Consider the following 15,780-nt stretch of genomic DNA (forward strand, 5'->3'; position numbering starts at 1 on the left):
AATACTTAATGTGGATGGTTGCTGGGGACAGGGGTGTCCCCAGTGTGCCTGGTGACAGGAGACATTGTGGCCTTGTTTGTGGTCTCCTCGTGGGTAAGAAGTGGCTGGAGAAGCAATTACTGGTGATGGTGGTGACATGATGCTAGTCAGAAATCCCTCTGAGCCACCAAACTCCTTCCAAAGAGAACAAAAAGGGTGATAGCTCGGGGCCCTCTGAGTATTACTTAGGAGCAGGACTGCTGTGTGGTGAAGGATTACAAGCGCAGATGGAAGGAGGTGAGCAGTGAAGAATGAAGAAAGAGGCAGGGCTGGGGGCTGAAGAAGCAGCTGTCCCCACTGGTGGCTATGGCACAGCAATGTGCTCACATGGTTCTCTGCTAGAGAGCTCACCATGTGCAGCCCCATTGTGTGTGGGTTGAGAGGTATGCTGCAGGTCCCCCTTAGTCTGCATTACTGATTTTCTGCTTCAGTTGGAAGCAGCAAATTGCTGCCAAGGCCAAGATTTGTTGCTGCTCTGAAATGGAGGGTGAGACTTTGTGAAGAGACCATTTAGAAGGGAGTCACAAATCACCCCAGCAATATTCCATTCCTCAGATTTATTTGTTCTGGTGACTGACATTTCAGTGATGAATGGGTGTTTGATGGACTGAGAGTTTTGTGATTTTTTTAAATGGCTTCATGGCTGCATTTCTGCTTTGGGGATATATGTGTGTGTGCATCCATGCTAGACATAACAAATGAAAATTTTCCTGGGAAAGTGGAAGTGGAAGGACATTTTTCATGTTATCTAACCATATGTAATGAAAAAGAAATGAAAAAGCCCCCTTCTTGCATCACTATGCTCTCCTGGTTCTGCTGATTCACTTCTGCATTACCACCACAGTGGCAATTTCCTGCTGTCACTTCTTTGCTCAGGCAGCCCCTGTTGCATGTTCTTATTTTGATAAAACAAGAGCTGGGAAATGAAATTAATTAGCTGGTGCATTCTGGAGAAGCAGTGGGTGTTTTTGTTAATGTGAGATGGATGTGGGGAGTGGTGGGAAGGGGAGATTAGTTTCTCTGCTTGCTTTAGTTATGGTTCACGTTATTTGGTTCTTCCTGACAAATTAATACAAAGCAGCCTTTCTGCTCCACAGCTTTTTGTTAAATCATTTGGAGGAGCCGTAAGGAGGAAAAACTGCTCTGCATGGCCATGTGAATGGCACAGTGTCTGGTTTGTCCTGCAAGCAGGGTAGTGGTTCTGCTATCTGCCACTGCCCTGAGCCATCTCTACTCCAACAGAGAGGGAATGGCTTCTAGGCAGAGAACTAAACCATTTCTCAAAGTCTTCTCTCTCCCTGGTTTACCTTCTGCTTCCATCTGTCTTTGTCAGCTTTACATCTTGGTCTTGAAATCAAAGGCCAGACTTGCATAAGAGCCAAGGGATTTGTTCTTCTATTTAATTTAATCACCCACGCCACAGAGCAGAAACAACCACACTGCAAAAGCAGGCACTGAGCGTGTGGAAGGCACCACACTGGTGCTCCTGAGGGCCCCTGGGCGCTGCTGAGTGTGGTTCCAAGTCCAAGCAGTGTCAGTGCTGCCTGCCACATGGGGCTGGCGTTCTGGCTGATGTCGCTGCATTCTCATATGAAATGAGAGTCAGAATGGTAGATGTTCAGGAGGAGCCACCTCCAGTCCATGTTTGTGTCCATTGTGGAGATGCAGAGATTGCTGTTTGAGGCACTGCTGCTGGAAGAGAGCACGCTGACCAGCCAGCTCAAACATCAGTAGGAGCTGAAGTCATCCTGCCAAAGCGCGAAGCCAACAGGAAGCCTCCAGGTAAGCACACTATCTTTGTCCTGTTCAGAGCAGAAACAAAGATGACCCAAGCTTTGGGAACTGAGCTGCGGAGTCCCATGTTCCAATGGCTGCACACTGCTGAGGAGCAGGAGCAGCATGGAGGGGAAGCCATTATTTGTTCAGCTGCAGACATTTTACTATATTCGTGCACCATTTCTATCCCTGAGTCACTGCCACCACTTGAAGTTTTGAGTTTTCCTGTTGAGCTGCTCGTGGCTTTTTTTCATATTCCCACAGCTTACTTTTGTAGTGAAAAATGTGCTTCTTCAATAGCTGCCCCACCAGCAGCAGTCTGAGTTGTTTTGTTATGAATGGTAATTTGAAAGCACGGAAGAATTATTTATGTTAGCGGTGTCTCCGAAGTGTCGGTCTGTGGACAGAGATTTTCTTCAGAACCCTTGGAATCCTCCAGTGTATGTCATTGTCTGTTATCAGTTGCTTGCCCTGGCTTTAATCTGTTATCAGGTTACTGAGTTTGACAAGACATATTATTTAAATTGTGTCATTTAATCATAAGAGTGTGCTAACATTTAGAACTGGCAACAGGCATGATTTCACCAATGAAATGCAACATTTGGGAAGTGTTCTGAATGAGAAATGTTTCCTTCCCATCCCTAGCCAAAAGAATGTGTTTCTTAGATGGCATATGAGCGTGTCCAGCCTCGTGCTCTGATAGACACATGCTGCAATGAAACTTGGCAGTGCAGTATTCACTCTCCACTGGCATTAGCACAGCCAGGAAAGGATGTCATTGCAATTGACATTGCAACTATGAATGAAGGTCCTCCTCTATGGAAGACATCTCATTGCACCTTATACTATCACTTCCAATTCCCTGTTTTTGTACCTTGGACGACTCTTGTTGTTGCAGGCTATTTGGGACCAGATGATTCTCATTGCTGTTCACTATAAAGCAAAGATGACTAGCAAGAATAGGAATACAGGGCTTAAATAATTTATAGCTCCACACACCCATTTAAACACAAACTAGAAGAAAGGTCATGAAAACGGACTTTCTATTCTTGTTATATTACCTTCTGTAGCCTTAACTTTCCTGTGACAGCTGGAAGAATATAGCCATAAATATGTTTGCAGGAAACTGAAGAATTTTCATGTCGTGGCATGCACACCCAATAGCAACTTCCTTTCAGTAAGAAAAACAGTTGAAAAATGTCTGCAAATGTTATATGTTGATGAAATTCTGCATACCATCTTAAATTCTCATTTTAAACATAATAAAAGCTCCCAATAGCAGATGGAAGTATTAACCATGTTTTAAAGAATGCCTTCTGAGATGACTGATTGCTCTCAGCTGCAGCGTCTCTGCATCCACCAAGATAGCAAGTAAGCCCTGCCATCTAACAGATAAGCCTCCGGGGTTTGGAAAATCTCATCCAAGGCAACTGTGAGCCTTGTGTGTCCTTTGTGTGAAAGATGGAGATAGGTACTCAGCCATTTAGTGTTAACAGGGATCCAGAAAGAAAAGCTTGCTAGAAGATACAGGAAGAAGATAATTAAACAGATACAGTCTGGGAGTCACTGAAAAAAAAAATGCAGCTTCCTTTCCTGAGAATGTGTGAGAGTGCTGTAGGTGTGTAAGAGTAGCTGTGGATTAGTGCTCTGCATATCTGAGATGGGCTTTGGTCCTCTTCTGCCCAGGTATGAAACACACCAGTATCACAAACACGCCGAGTCCTTCTCATGTTGCCAAACCCCTGGGTGTTTTACATTGTTTCATCAAGTATTAAATAAGCAGAGTAGTCAGAGTGTGTAATGATAGAATAGAAAATGTGAGGGATGCATGTGAGCATCACACTGAGAGCAAATCACTCCTCTCCTTCAGTCTCCAGAGATGGAAAAACATAAATAGTGTGGCCACAGGCTGAGATTGTCAGAGGCTGCAGAGGCCTAATGCTTCACACTGCAAATGAGAAAGTTAAGGGGCAGGGGATACTAGCAGAGTGGCAAACAAACAAGTAAAGCCCCTTGTTTATAACCAGCACTGAGTCCTGCTTGCCTTTCCAGATCAGTCTGCAGAGAAAATTGGCATCAGATCATTCTGATAGAGCTGGAAAGGGATAGGGCAGTGTAACTGCAGCTGCGGAGGACAGCAGGCATCTCTGCCCTACTTGCACAGGCTGCCTCCCCTTTTGCTGCCTTCTGCTCCAAAGCTGCAGCCAATGCGTGTTGCTTGGCCAAGGTCCCTGTGTCCCATGCTTGGCCAGAGGGCTGCTGGAAGTCACTGAGAAGAAGCGCCGTGTGTGAGAGGGAGCGTTGGCAGCAGCTCGTGAAGGCCAGGGGGTCTGCTCTGCTTCATAGCTCGTCTCGCTCTTCCTCGCTGCAAATGCAGGCGCTCCGCTGGCTGTTCATGAAGGGCCGGCAGCCCAGGGTCCAGACAGCATTGAACACGGTGTCTGCGACGGACTCACAGGCTGTGGGGAAGGAAGAGATCAGGCAGTCAGGAGCGGGCTCTGTAGGGCATTGGCAGGCTGAGCCCTGCGCTGAGTCCTGTGGTATTGCAGTTGGGAACATGGACTGTTTCTCCCTGGGTATTGTATTTGTACAAATCCAGAAGTTACCTTCAGCAAAAAAATGGGGACTCTTCTCCTCCTGATGTGGCACCAACTTCCCTCCCTGCCAGCCACGTCTCTCAGGCTTTTCTGCTTGGTGGATCACTTGCAGCACTGCAACTAGTGCTGTGTACCCAGCAGATTTCCCACTAGACATTGGCAGCACTGTTTCTCCCAGCTGCCTCTCCTTACAACTGTTCATAGCCACTATGAACTAATCTTTGCAGGTGTTTGGAAGGTGCAGTGCCAGCATGCTGTGACTGCAACAGTGTGCCTGACTGCTAGCCCCTTTCTTTCCTCTAAAACAGCCCTTGTCAGATCAACAGGTTAATATAAGATCTTTTAAGGTTGTGGCTCAGTGGTGCTATCTGTAGTGCCATTGTCATCTCTTATCTGTGAACCAGAGCCCAGGCCCTGGTTCTCCAACTCATTGGCCCTTGGCCATGTACAGGTTTGAGCATGTGGCTCTCAGGCTCTGGAAGACTTTTTGATCTTCCATGAAGGTATCTGAACTCTCAGGGAGGGCATCCAAGGATTAAAAGAATTGCTTCTAGGGGTTTTGGTTTCCTTTTTCTCCTTTCCACACGTTTCCTAGCATGTCCCCATGTTAAATAACTTCAGATGTCCATCCCTGGGGCAGGAGCGTGTATTCTCCCTCAGCACTGACCCATCTTTAGCATTACTGGACAGACACCCTGCTCCCTTCTGCAGGTTTCTACTTTGTTTGGCAAAGAGGTGTCTCCCTGTGCACACCCTCCCTTCCCTGCCACCACTTGTTCCTTACTTGGGGGATGTGAGCTGGGGAGGCCTACCTTCCACCTTGGAGACAAAGCCAAGGCTGCGCTTGAGATCAGAGCAGATGGAATGGAGGCACCAGCGGAACTTGGCATCGCAGCGGTATTTGTTGGCTCCACAGGTGTCATAACAAATGTCCAGCTGGTTGCAGCACTTGGTCATGGCAGGGATACCCAAATCTAGCTGGGAAATGAAAGAAAAGGAGCATCTCTTGGCTGCTTCCTGGCCTTGAAATCGCACAGCCACAAGTGGCTGAGAATTTACAGTGCCCGACTGGCTCAGAGCCCCCAAACCAGAGGTATGGCAGAGTCTCCATTTCTCTTTCTTTGTTTTTGCACAGCCTGCTTCTTGGCCTAGTAAATCATCTAAAAGGGTTATCAATGCCTTGCTTCTTACAGATGTGTTTATGGGACCAAGGACAAACACAGCTTGCTTGGAGGGAACCTGCAGCTTAGCTAATAACTGTGGGTTGGTGGGGCAAGTCTGTCTCCTAGAGGGATGGGACTCATTAGCTAGTTAGAAATTCTTCCTCTTTTCAGCCTTCCTCATGCAGTATTTATTTAGGAGATGTGTTTTTTCTTCATTGCATTCAGTGCTCATGATTGCCTGCATAAGGAGGTGGCACCGCAGAAATGCCCACAAGGTTTGCAATGAAACGCGGTTTAAGGAACTAATCTAACATGAAAAATGGGCTTTAAAGGGAGGGTTTTTCAAAGCAGGAATCTGTCTAATTGCTTCTTCATAGGCAGCAGTAATGCACTGGCTGCATAGTAATTCCTGCTCTAAGAGCCTCCTGGGAGAGCTCTTCCTGGTGATTCCAATATTATTTCATTAATTGCCTTTAAAGTGGTGAAAAGGTACAGTTTTAATGCCTACAGTTTTATTTCAGTGCTCAAGAGAGGCAAAAAGCATGGGAGGGACAAAGGGCCAGGCGAGGATAATACATTCAGGCATTGCTGTTTGTGCATTATGTTAATGCTCAATTAGCGTAGGCCCTGAGCTGCCCAGTGTTGGGTGTTTTCTGTCCTAAAGGCAGAGAACTGATGATATCACTTTTTTTTTTTTCCCCACACTGACGCTCTGCTTGGCCAGCCCTTTTCTTCTTGTAGTGCTAATCTGCACAGGAATCTTTCAGTACCTACAAAGCAACAGGTCAGGCCTTCATAAGCCTAACTTCTGCCTACATGATTCCTGCTTGTCTTCCATTAGCAGCTGAGGTTTAATGCTTTCCTGACTGACAATAAATGGGGCCATGCTTAGGCTGACTCCTCCTTGCCTGCTGTCAGCAGCCAGCCGTGTCTCCTGGCAGTCCTGGCAGACAGCTCATCCCCAGCACAATCCACTGGTACTCCCTTCTCCAGAGCTGGGAGGAGAAGCATCGCACTGGCAGCACGCAGCACAGCTAAGCATTGTCCCTCCCCCACATCATTAGAGATGGTTAGCTGTGAGTAGAGAATTTCATTAGTTAGGAACAGTACATACACTTTGGGGTACCTTGAGCCCCAGAAAATAGGAGCTGCAGCCATTTGGTTCTTGGGGCTTGTAGTGAGGTCGTGGCATCGGAGCCTTCCCTGAGGAAGAAAGGAAAAATATGAAGAACACTGATCTTCCCAAGGGCTGTACCAAAGAGCTCTGGGACTCTCCCCAGCTCTTAGCCATGGGTGAGTCCCTCTTCACAGCTGCAGCTGGGGCTATCCAGCTGCATTCTTAATTCCTCCAGAAAACTCCTCTCCATCCCCAGTGTGCCCAGGGTGAGGGAGCTACGGATCAATGCAGAGCCATTCCTGGCTGATCTTGGGCCCTGTGTTTGGTGATGTGCTCTTCTTTTAAGCTCTGTTTCTTCTTGTCAGCACTGATAACCATTTCAGATACTTTTCCCTTTTTTTCTTCCAGGGTACCTGAATTACCTGCCATCAATACAGCTGTAAGTCTGTTGTGTTTTTGGAAAGGCCTCACAGCAGAATCCCTTAGAAGGTCATATGTGGGAACACTCCCAGCACCTTCTAAATTAAAAACTGCCTGAGTGGTTTTGTTTAAACAACAGGCTTGCAACAAATAGCAAACCAAAACACTGTCTGGCTGTGGGATGTCAATAGGCAGCTTTCTCCAGCCCTACACAAATGCAGTAGGCTTCAGGGATTTAACTGTCTGCAGGCTGAGATAAATCTCTCCTGCTGACTTTCTCAGCAGGCAGTGGCATTTGTGTGGGGAGGTATTTCTCAGTGCTATTGTCTCCCCTTTTTGTCCCCTTCAAATAGACCAGATCTGGTTCCTGCTCCAAATAGTTTTCTAGTGCAGAAAGCATTGTTGTTCTGAGCAGGTAGAACTGAATTAAGAGTAGTGAAAGAATACCAATCAGTTGGTCACAGCACATTGCCATTACAAGATTGCCTTTGCACCAACACATAATTTAAGTCCATTGAGATATGCTGGCACAAGATAATTTCTGAGTTTGAAACACATTACACTATTTTGATGGTTATGCTATAGAGAGAAGGGATTGTGTCTATAGATCGGCTGAATCTTATAACCCAAAACTCACAGGCAATACAGTGAGAGGAGGACTGCTCCCTGGATGCATTTCACAGCCCAAGTACAGTTTTGGAAGGGACCAAGAGCTGGGACTCAGAGTTCAACCCAAGCTGAGGAAGGAAGCGGAGGCAAGTTCACCGTTCAAGGTGGATTTTGCAGGATGAGAACAAATTTTAATGACTTGCTTGTAATATTGGCAGTAAGTTATGATCTTGCAGCACGTTGTCAGTTATGGGGTAAGAAGGGAGAGAAGGAGTGGGGCTATTTTTTGATATGGAAGTAACTGTTTCCAGAGAAAATCTTCAATAAGCTTAAGCTACAGCTATTGTGATGTCTTACACAGGCGGCTGAAGTGAAAAAATATCTGGTGAGTACTGCAGAATCAACAGAAGTGCTCAAGATGAGCCCCTGTAGGAAAGCCACCTCCTCCTCTCTGACAAATTGAGCTTAATCATTTGTCAAGTGCACCTTTCTGAACTCCTTCTCAGCTAGATAAAGTCCAAGACACCACGCTTAACCTCTCCCCCACAGCTTGTTTTGTAGCTCAGGAAAACAAAAACAAAAGCAAGGCACCATTTACAAGTAATCCTCATTCTACACATAGCAACTCCGTGATTGATATCGCTTACTGCTTGCCTCTCCTATGGGCACGTCTGTGATGGGGAGGGGATGAGGTAAGTCCTGCCAGCTGGGTTTCATCACTTGCCACACAGACCTGCTGAGAAAGCTTCTTCTGTAGAGTAATATTTCAGGGCACAGTCTCATTGGCATCATAGAGAACTGAGGTCGAGCTGCTAATGGGAAGTGAGTTTCCCTGATGCATTTTAATATCTCCAGGCTGCCGTAGCTGTACCAAGGGACTGGAGAACAGCCAGCTGGCTAGAGGAGATCTCTGGCCCATGCAGGAGGTCTCAGGCACTGCAGTGCTGGTACAGTGGGGCAGGGGAAGGGAATACATTTCTGGGTGAACAGATGGTCCTGGGGTCCCACACTGTGACCCTCCAAGTCCTGCCTGCCTAGACAGCTGGGAGAAGTTATTCAGGGATTTACTCCCTGTTCAGGACACTGTTCCCCCCAAGATGCTTACAGATGTTTCATAGTAAGGGGGAGATATTTTCCAGCAAATACTTGTATAAACAAAACTTCCTGATTTAAGGGAGTAATCTGTCATGTTGTCTGTTTTCTGACCTCACCAGGTGCTGATAAATCCAATCTAGCAGCCAGAACAGCCAGTTCTTTGTGCTCAGCTGAAGATGGATGTGTCAATTACAGGTGAGTCCTGACCTTTTTCGTGGCAAAATAAGCAATTATCAGTATCCCTTGTCTGAAATGAAAGAGTGGAATGCACCAATTTTATTCCTTGGCTGGAGAGAAAGCAATCAGTCCCTGATTCAGCAGCAAGGCAATACAGATGGCCGGCATTCATTCTTCAGGGCACAGGCATTTAGTCTCACTGGTTTGGGATCCTCCCTGCATCCCCTCCAACTGCATGAGCTAGAGTCCAGCACAGGCAAGTTGTTCTGGGGGGGCCAGAAGGACCTGTGGAAGTATGTGAGCAGTGTTTGAGAATTGCTGCTTCTGCCAGTGCTTAATACTTGTTCAGGAGAGGACAAAAAACAGTGCTAAAGAAGTACTTGTTGTTTTCCTTTCAAGGTAAAGCATTTCTCTGATATGAAGCAGGATGTTCCAGAGGAATGGGCAGGCCTTTGCACAGGAGCGGGGCAGTGGAGCCAGGACAGGGGAAAGCCATGGCCTGAGAGCAATGACTTCTCTGGAACAATGGTGAGTCATGGGCCTCCCTGAATCGAGCTTCATCACCCATCTTCCCTTCCGTGGCCTCAGCACACTATAGCATCTGTATTTCTCCCAATGTCTTCCCCACTGTGGGCTCAGGAGATGTTTCCATCGGGCTGAGGAACATTGCAGATAGGCCCACACAGCCCAGGGAGACACAGTGTGCAGCCCACTTCCTAGAAGAAGTGGGATGTGTGTGGAAAGAAACTGAGCTGGGAGGATCTCTCCAAAGCATAGAGTCCATGTCTGTAAACTGGAGTGCTCAAGGCAAGAAGGGATGAAAACACCTCAGTGCTCACAGGCATCTTGCTCAGGCAGTCACCAGGGATGTGGGATGAAACTGGGAGGAAAGTACCTGGTGGGTATTGCTGGACGGGCAGGTGACAGAGGGCTGGGCTCTCTCCCAGCACAGATATGGGAAGCTGGCAGCAGGATGCAGTTCCTGCTGTTCCCAAACAGCAGGTTGGATGTTAAGAAAAACTTATCCCATAGAGTGGAAGTGCATTGGAACAGGGTGCTGAGGGGGCTGGTGGGGTCACCATCCCTGGAGGTGTTCCAGAGCCACAGAAATGAGGCACTGAGGAACGTGGGCAGGTGGGGGTGTGCTGAGTGAGTTGAGAGGGCTCTTCCGACCTGAATGATTCTATGAAGCTGGTTGGTATCCTGCTGATGGCTACTGCTGCCTGGGCCCATCCAGTGCTCTGTGTCCACACCAGGGGTGCGCCACAGCCCCGTTGCTCTGTCACCTGCGCACTTCCAGGCTGCCTTTGCCTGTTGTCCCTGATCTGCCGCCTTCTTTGACTGCCCCCACTACAAATCAAACTCTTCCTTTTTAGTAAATCTCTCAAAGTCCAAGGCGAGCAGCACTGCCTTATTCCGCCTTGAGTACTAAAGTTCCTCCATGGTGACATGGGTTCCGTTTACTTTCCTGTTATCTCCCCTCCTCCAACCCTTGCTATTAGCCAACCTGCAGCTGCTGAATAACCCACTCCGAAGGTTGCTGAGATTACGGCTACCATTGGCTCCACCAACCCCTTCTCCTCAGGGCTGCTCTTCCTCCCTAGCAGGCCTGGTAGCTGGCAGCCTGGCTGCTTGCATACTCTTCTTACATCCTCTCCTCTTGTTCTGTTGTCCCTGGCACTGAGCAGGCTGCTCTCGTTAAGAGGGATGAGGAGGTAAGGGTTCCCTGTGCTGGAACCAGCAGCACAGCCATGACTCATGCAGTGACCCATCTGTGCTGAGCAGGGCAGGGGTTTGGTTACGGGTGCAAGAGGCTGTGGTCTCAGGGAAGGAGAGCTGTGGGTGTCAGGGGACGCAGGAGCAGGGAGAGAAGGGCTGTGCGGGGACATGGGGTAGCAGCGTGTCTCTGAGGGCTCCATCAGCATCAGATTAGGAAAGTAGTAGAATGTATGTCACTGGCATAGAGCAGTGTGTGCAATGTGTAGACAGGCCGACTTTGCTGATGGCCTTGCTGCCCACCCCGGTGGCTCCTGTGCAGAACAGACAGACAGTGCCTATTGCAGCAATTGAAGCTGTCCCCAGCCCCAGACACAGTGCTCTGCCCCGTGTCCCCAGTGTGGGACACCCCTCACTTACCGTATCGACACCTGTATTGGCAAACTCCATTTTTCCCCCCGAGCAGTTCCAAGAAGGAGTCAAAGTAGCTGTTAACCGTCTCGAAGCTGTCCCGGATGGCCCCGATGCCCCACTCCGGAAAGTAGGACTCTGTGTAGGAGGTTTGGGCGGTGTTCTCCTGCGTGGTTTCCTCGGTGCTGTGCCCCAGGCACAGGGTCAGGCACAGAACCGCTGCCTCCAGGAGCAGCCGCATCCTGCAGCCCGGACGCAGGCCCCGCGCCCTCATGCACGCCGATGTGTGGGCTGGGAGCAGTGGGAGCGAGCTGCGTGCGTGGGAGGAGGTGAGCACCCTGCTGCCCCGAACTTTAAACGCTGCTGAGGGACCGGGATGAGGTCACAGCAATCAGAGTGCAAAGTGCAACACGGGGTTTGGACTCATAGAGGAATACCAGGTTTGCATTTGCACAATCCCACTGGAACCGGCCCAGTTATCAGAACACCAGGGGATTGGCTGCAGTGACAGGGTCCCCCAAAAGGCCCTTCCTAGAGGCAGAGCAGGGGCTGCTTGCTCACCAGGAAGCCCTTCGTTGCCCACCATGCCCTGCTGCCTGCAGGGGGGGGGAGTGTCTGCCTCCAGCCTTCCCTGCATCGCAATAGCAGCATTGCTCCCATGGGGCACTGCTGATCCTAATGCTGGGGCCTGTGGGCACATGTGGCCATGGGGGAGTTTGAAGTTACTCATTAAAAGAAAACAACCGAACAAACCAACAGCAATAGACAGTGCAAACCACTGATAAAGGGAAGAGCTCCGCTTGGGAAGCTCTGGATATGTCCTGCTCAGACACAGCCGCTCTGCAGACTGCCCTGCAGTGCAGGCACCAGCAGCTGCTCCATTGGCCACTTCTTTTCTGGCACTGCACTGCCAGAGGCTCTCTGGAGTGGAGGGGAGCCAGGCTGTTGGCTTTTCAGATGTATAGCAAATGTAAATGCAAATCCTGACGTGTTTTTCAGGAGGCTCAGCCCCATGTCATGTTTACTGCCCAAGAGCCAGAGCCCTCCAGCACCCTGCCCAGGCCTTTTCCTGCCCTGTGCTCCAGCTATGGGATAAGGAGGGACCACCTCCGTGTCTGGGCTGCCAGTACAGGTCAGTGGAGGGAAGAGTAGGCAGCTGTTCTGTCTCTTGCTGAGCAGTGCAGAACTGGATCCAGCTGCTGCCTTCTGGGGCCTTTTCCCAGGCACTTGGGCAGGCAGTGCAGGAGACCCAGACCTGTTCTGCTGCACAGGCCATGCTGGGGACGTGGTGGTTGTGCAGCAAACGGGCAGCTTTTCTTGCTGGGATTTGTTGTCAGGCAGCCCCAGTGAAGCCATCCAGGTGTCTGTGCCTGGTGCACAGCTTTGTCACCTCATAGTCCCTGAGGTGATCCATGAGCAGACAAGCAAGGGAAGAACGCTGGCAGGGTGGCAAGAGATGCACAATGCAGCGCCTAGTGCGTGAGCTGTGTGCACTGTGCTGTGCTGGACGTGCAGGCTGGAGGCTCTGGGCAGCGAGCGTGAAGCCAGCGCCACTTGCAAAATCGATCAGGATGTTTTAGGAAAGTTGGACAGGGCTGGGGAGCAGCTGGCAGTGTGCAGCGCCAGGGAAAGAAGCTTCCCTGCTGGTTTGTCGCTTGCGCCGAAGCAAAGGCCTGTGAATGAAAAAGCAGCCCTGAGCTGCTGCCCCAAAACGTGGCGGCTGCTCTGCCCTGCAGGGGGTGAGCCACCTTCCCCCCCTCCTCCAAATGAGGCTGCAGATGCCTCCTGCCTCTGCCAGCTTCTCTCTCCACATGACGGAGGTATAGGCTGTGGTGAATTCCGACAGCTGGGTTCTGAACCTCGTCCTGACCCTGGGATGAGCAGCTCTGAACGCTATGCATTCATTTCTGACACTGTAATGCTCAAATATAGAGCAGCCCGGGGCGGGGATGAGTCACTGCTCCTAATGGCACAGTCAGTGCTGGAGGTGCTGCAGCTTGGTGGTGGGGAGCACTGAGTGGGCAAGGGCCCGTTGGTGGACTTGGCCAGGGCCTTCCCTTAGTACTCTGCAGGGGTTGTGGTGAAGCACGGGGGGACTGCACCCTTTGGGGGTGAGGTGCTGGGCCTGAAGCACAGGTTGAGGCAGGGGAGCTGGCAGCCCAAGGTTAAAGTTCGTGCTTAATGATGGCTGGGTCAAAGCCTGACTTGGGAGCCAGATGAGTCATTGGTTATCCATGCAGCTGTGTGATGAAACACCTGTGTTCCTCGAGGGGCAGCCCTGAGTCCCAGCCCGCAGGATGGGTGGTAGGCTCTGCCCCTGTCCCAGCACCCCTGCTGGGTGGGTGGTGTCACCCCACCACGGCCATGCTGCCAGCATGGGCAGGGATAGGGCAACGCCTCAGTCCTTGGGCTGCATAGAGAAGCAAGGGCAGATCCCGAGTTGCAGCCAAGGGTTCTGACAGCAGCACAAGGCTCTGCTCCACAGACAGCAGTAGGGCTTGTCACCAGCCCTTGCTACGTTTTAGTTGTTTACTCATTGATTTTCCCCAGCTTCCTGATGACTGCAAATTAAGTACAAGCTCCGCTGTTTTTAGAGAAGCACGAGGACAGCTGAGGTGTATGAACTGCGGGAAAAGTCCAGCTACGGAAGCGATCAGCCCGGGCATCCTACGTGTCAGCGCTGTCTCCTGGATTGCTGGCGGTAGGTGCACGGTTGGACTAGATGATCTTAGAGGTCTTTTCCAACCTTAATGATTCTATGACAGTCTGATGTGTCCTCCCTTCCCCAGAACTGTTCAGAACTGGGTGTCTGACTTCCTATCAGGAAATGCAAGTATTTACTCTCCCTGACAAAAGGCTCCTCGAGCAGCTGACCCTTTGTCGGTCTGGTTTTGAGTACCAAGCCAGGAGTGCAATTACTTTAACAGCTGCTGTTACAGCCCACAGCAGCTACTGAAAAAAGAGACCAAGGGCTGAGCCACGCTCCTCCCTCAGAGCTCTTGCACGCATGCTTCCAGCCTAGCATTAGCTGCCATCCTCTTCTGCAGTCCATTAGAGCCTTATGTTTCCAGGCAAGACACAAAGCTCGAGTCTGAGGACATGCTTTAGAGGAACTAGTGGTATGAGCATCCCTCCACACCTGTCTGCCTGGATCATGAAGTGAAGCAAACGAGCTCTGTTTCCAGGAAACACATACGGTGATAGAAGTATGCATGATCAGATTTAAGACAGCCACATATGACGAGTTTGATGTGGAGGATTTTTCACTGCTAATGGCAGTGGCTTTTATTTTAAGCCCATTTTTTTATATTAAAATTTTTATTACAAAAAATGTAACAGTAAGGCAGTTTCTCAATTCTCAGTCACTGCGAGCCAAACAGTTTTCAATCATCTTTAATACAAAACTAGATTCACACAGGAGCCACGCTCTTGATCCACGACAGCCCTTGGAGAAATGAAGGGATAAGGCAGAGAGGAACACCACCACCTGCATCACCACTCACACACTTAGGACAAGGTGTACAAACACTGCCGCAGCAGAAGAGGATGAAGTATGGATTATCTGCAGCTTAAAGGAAAAACCTACGCTTTCTCTACCACTAACCTGGGACGTTTCAGTCTGATGTGCCTCAGCAGACTTGAGACTTGAGTTTTGGGAGATCTTCCTTTGAAACCAAGTGAAATTTTCCACTGTCAAAAGACAAACTGTTTCTTCTCTGAAGAACTGCAGGTCATTATGTAGATCACTGATTGAAGAAGTCCTGCACAAAAACCTTGTACTTCCCAAGTGTTGCCTCTTTAGAGACCATTCTTAAAATGAAAGTCAGCCTTGGAGCTACCTGCTAGCAGCTGAGGGAGGGACCTGCTCAGCAAACTGCCCTATACATTCCACTGGTTCTTCTGGGCTCACTGTTCAGCTTTTGGTTTTGAACAGAGATAGGGGGAAAATTGCTTGATACAATGAAAAGGTGATTTTTCATCACTTCAGCCCTCTATTTTTCCATCCAACATGTGCGAGCCCCCAGCATTCTCTTACAGTGTCACAGTACTAGAACAATCACTGCCACATTTATTCAGAATTTCTCTCTTACCTTGTACAAATTTTATCTTTGAATTATTTTCATGTCAAGTAATTCCTCTGCCCACTTCAGAAAGAAACAGCTGCTCTGCTAATAGCAAAACCAGACGCTGCTTTCCAAACACATGCGTGGTGATGATGCAGTGATTCTTTGTGTGCTAGTTAACTGTGCAAAACAGGCTTATCTAAAGCCATTCAGAGATGCCTCTGAGCTACTGGCAAAAAATGAATGCCCCCAAACAGGATTCCTAACACCACATTGCTGTCTGTTACTTGCAGGGAAGCAGCAGGACTCACCCCTAGCCACCACTGCCTTCTTCTCCTGGAGCTTAAGAAAAGGGAGAAGATGGAAAAGAGAACACCATAGATAGGAAAAGACTGTACTGACATCATGTAGAAAGGTGAAAACTTGGGTAAGGATGTTACGTATTCTTTTTGTTTTTAATTGTTACAACTTAGCATTATTTTTATCACTCCAATTTTTTTTATTTTTTTAAGAGTCTATTTCTATCAGGTAGATACTGCTCTGTTGTACCAGCAACTCTGAATAAGTGAGCGGTACAGAAGTGGTGGAGCTGTTTC

General features: G+C 49.1%; 1 protein-coding gene across 2 annotated transcripts; it reads right to left on the bottom strand.

Moving 5' to 3' along the window:
• Positions 1-4,155: 4,155 nt before the first annotated feature.
• Positions 4,156-11,361, bottom strand: PLA2G12B (phospholipase A2 group XIIB; the record flags this gene model as incomplete). Of its 2 annotated transcripts, none has more annotated exons than XM_079535540.1 (4): positions 4,156-4,274; positions 5,225-5,390; positions 6,702-6,778; positions 11,130-11,361. In XM_079535540.1, 4 exons carry the CDS (start codon positions 11,359-11,361, stop codon positions 4,156-4,158), a joined length of 594 nt encoding a protein of 197 aa, XP_079391666.1. The 2 variants fall into 2 exon arrangements, with proteins under 2 accessions (XP_079391666.1, XP_079391665.1); XM_079535539.1 differs by having other exon boundaries at positions 6,690-6,778.
• Positions 11,362-15,780: the final 4,419 nt, after the last annotated feature.

The sequence above is a fragment of the Tetrao urogallus genome, assembly GCF_951394365.1.
Source record: "Tetrao urogallus genome assembly, chromosome: 5".
NCBI classification, from domain to species: Eukaryota; Metazoa; Chordata; class Aves; order Galliformes; family Phasianidae; genus Tetrao; species Tetrao urogallus.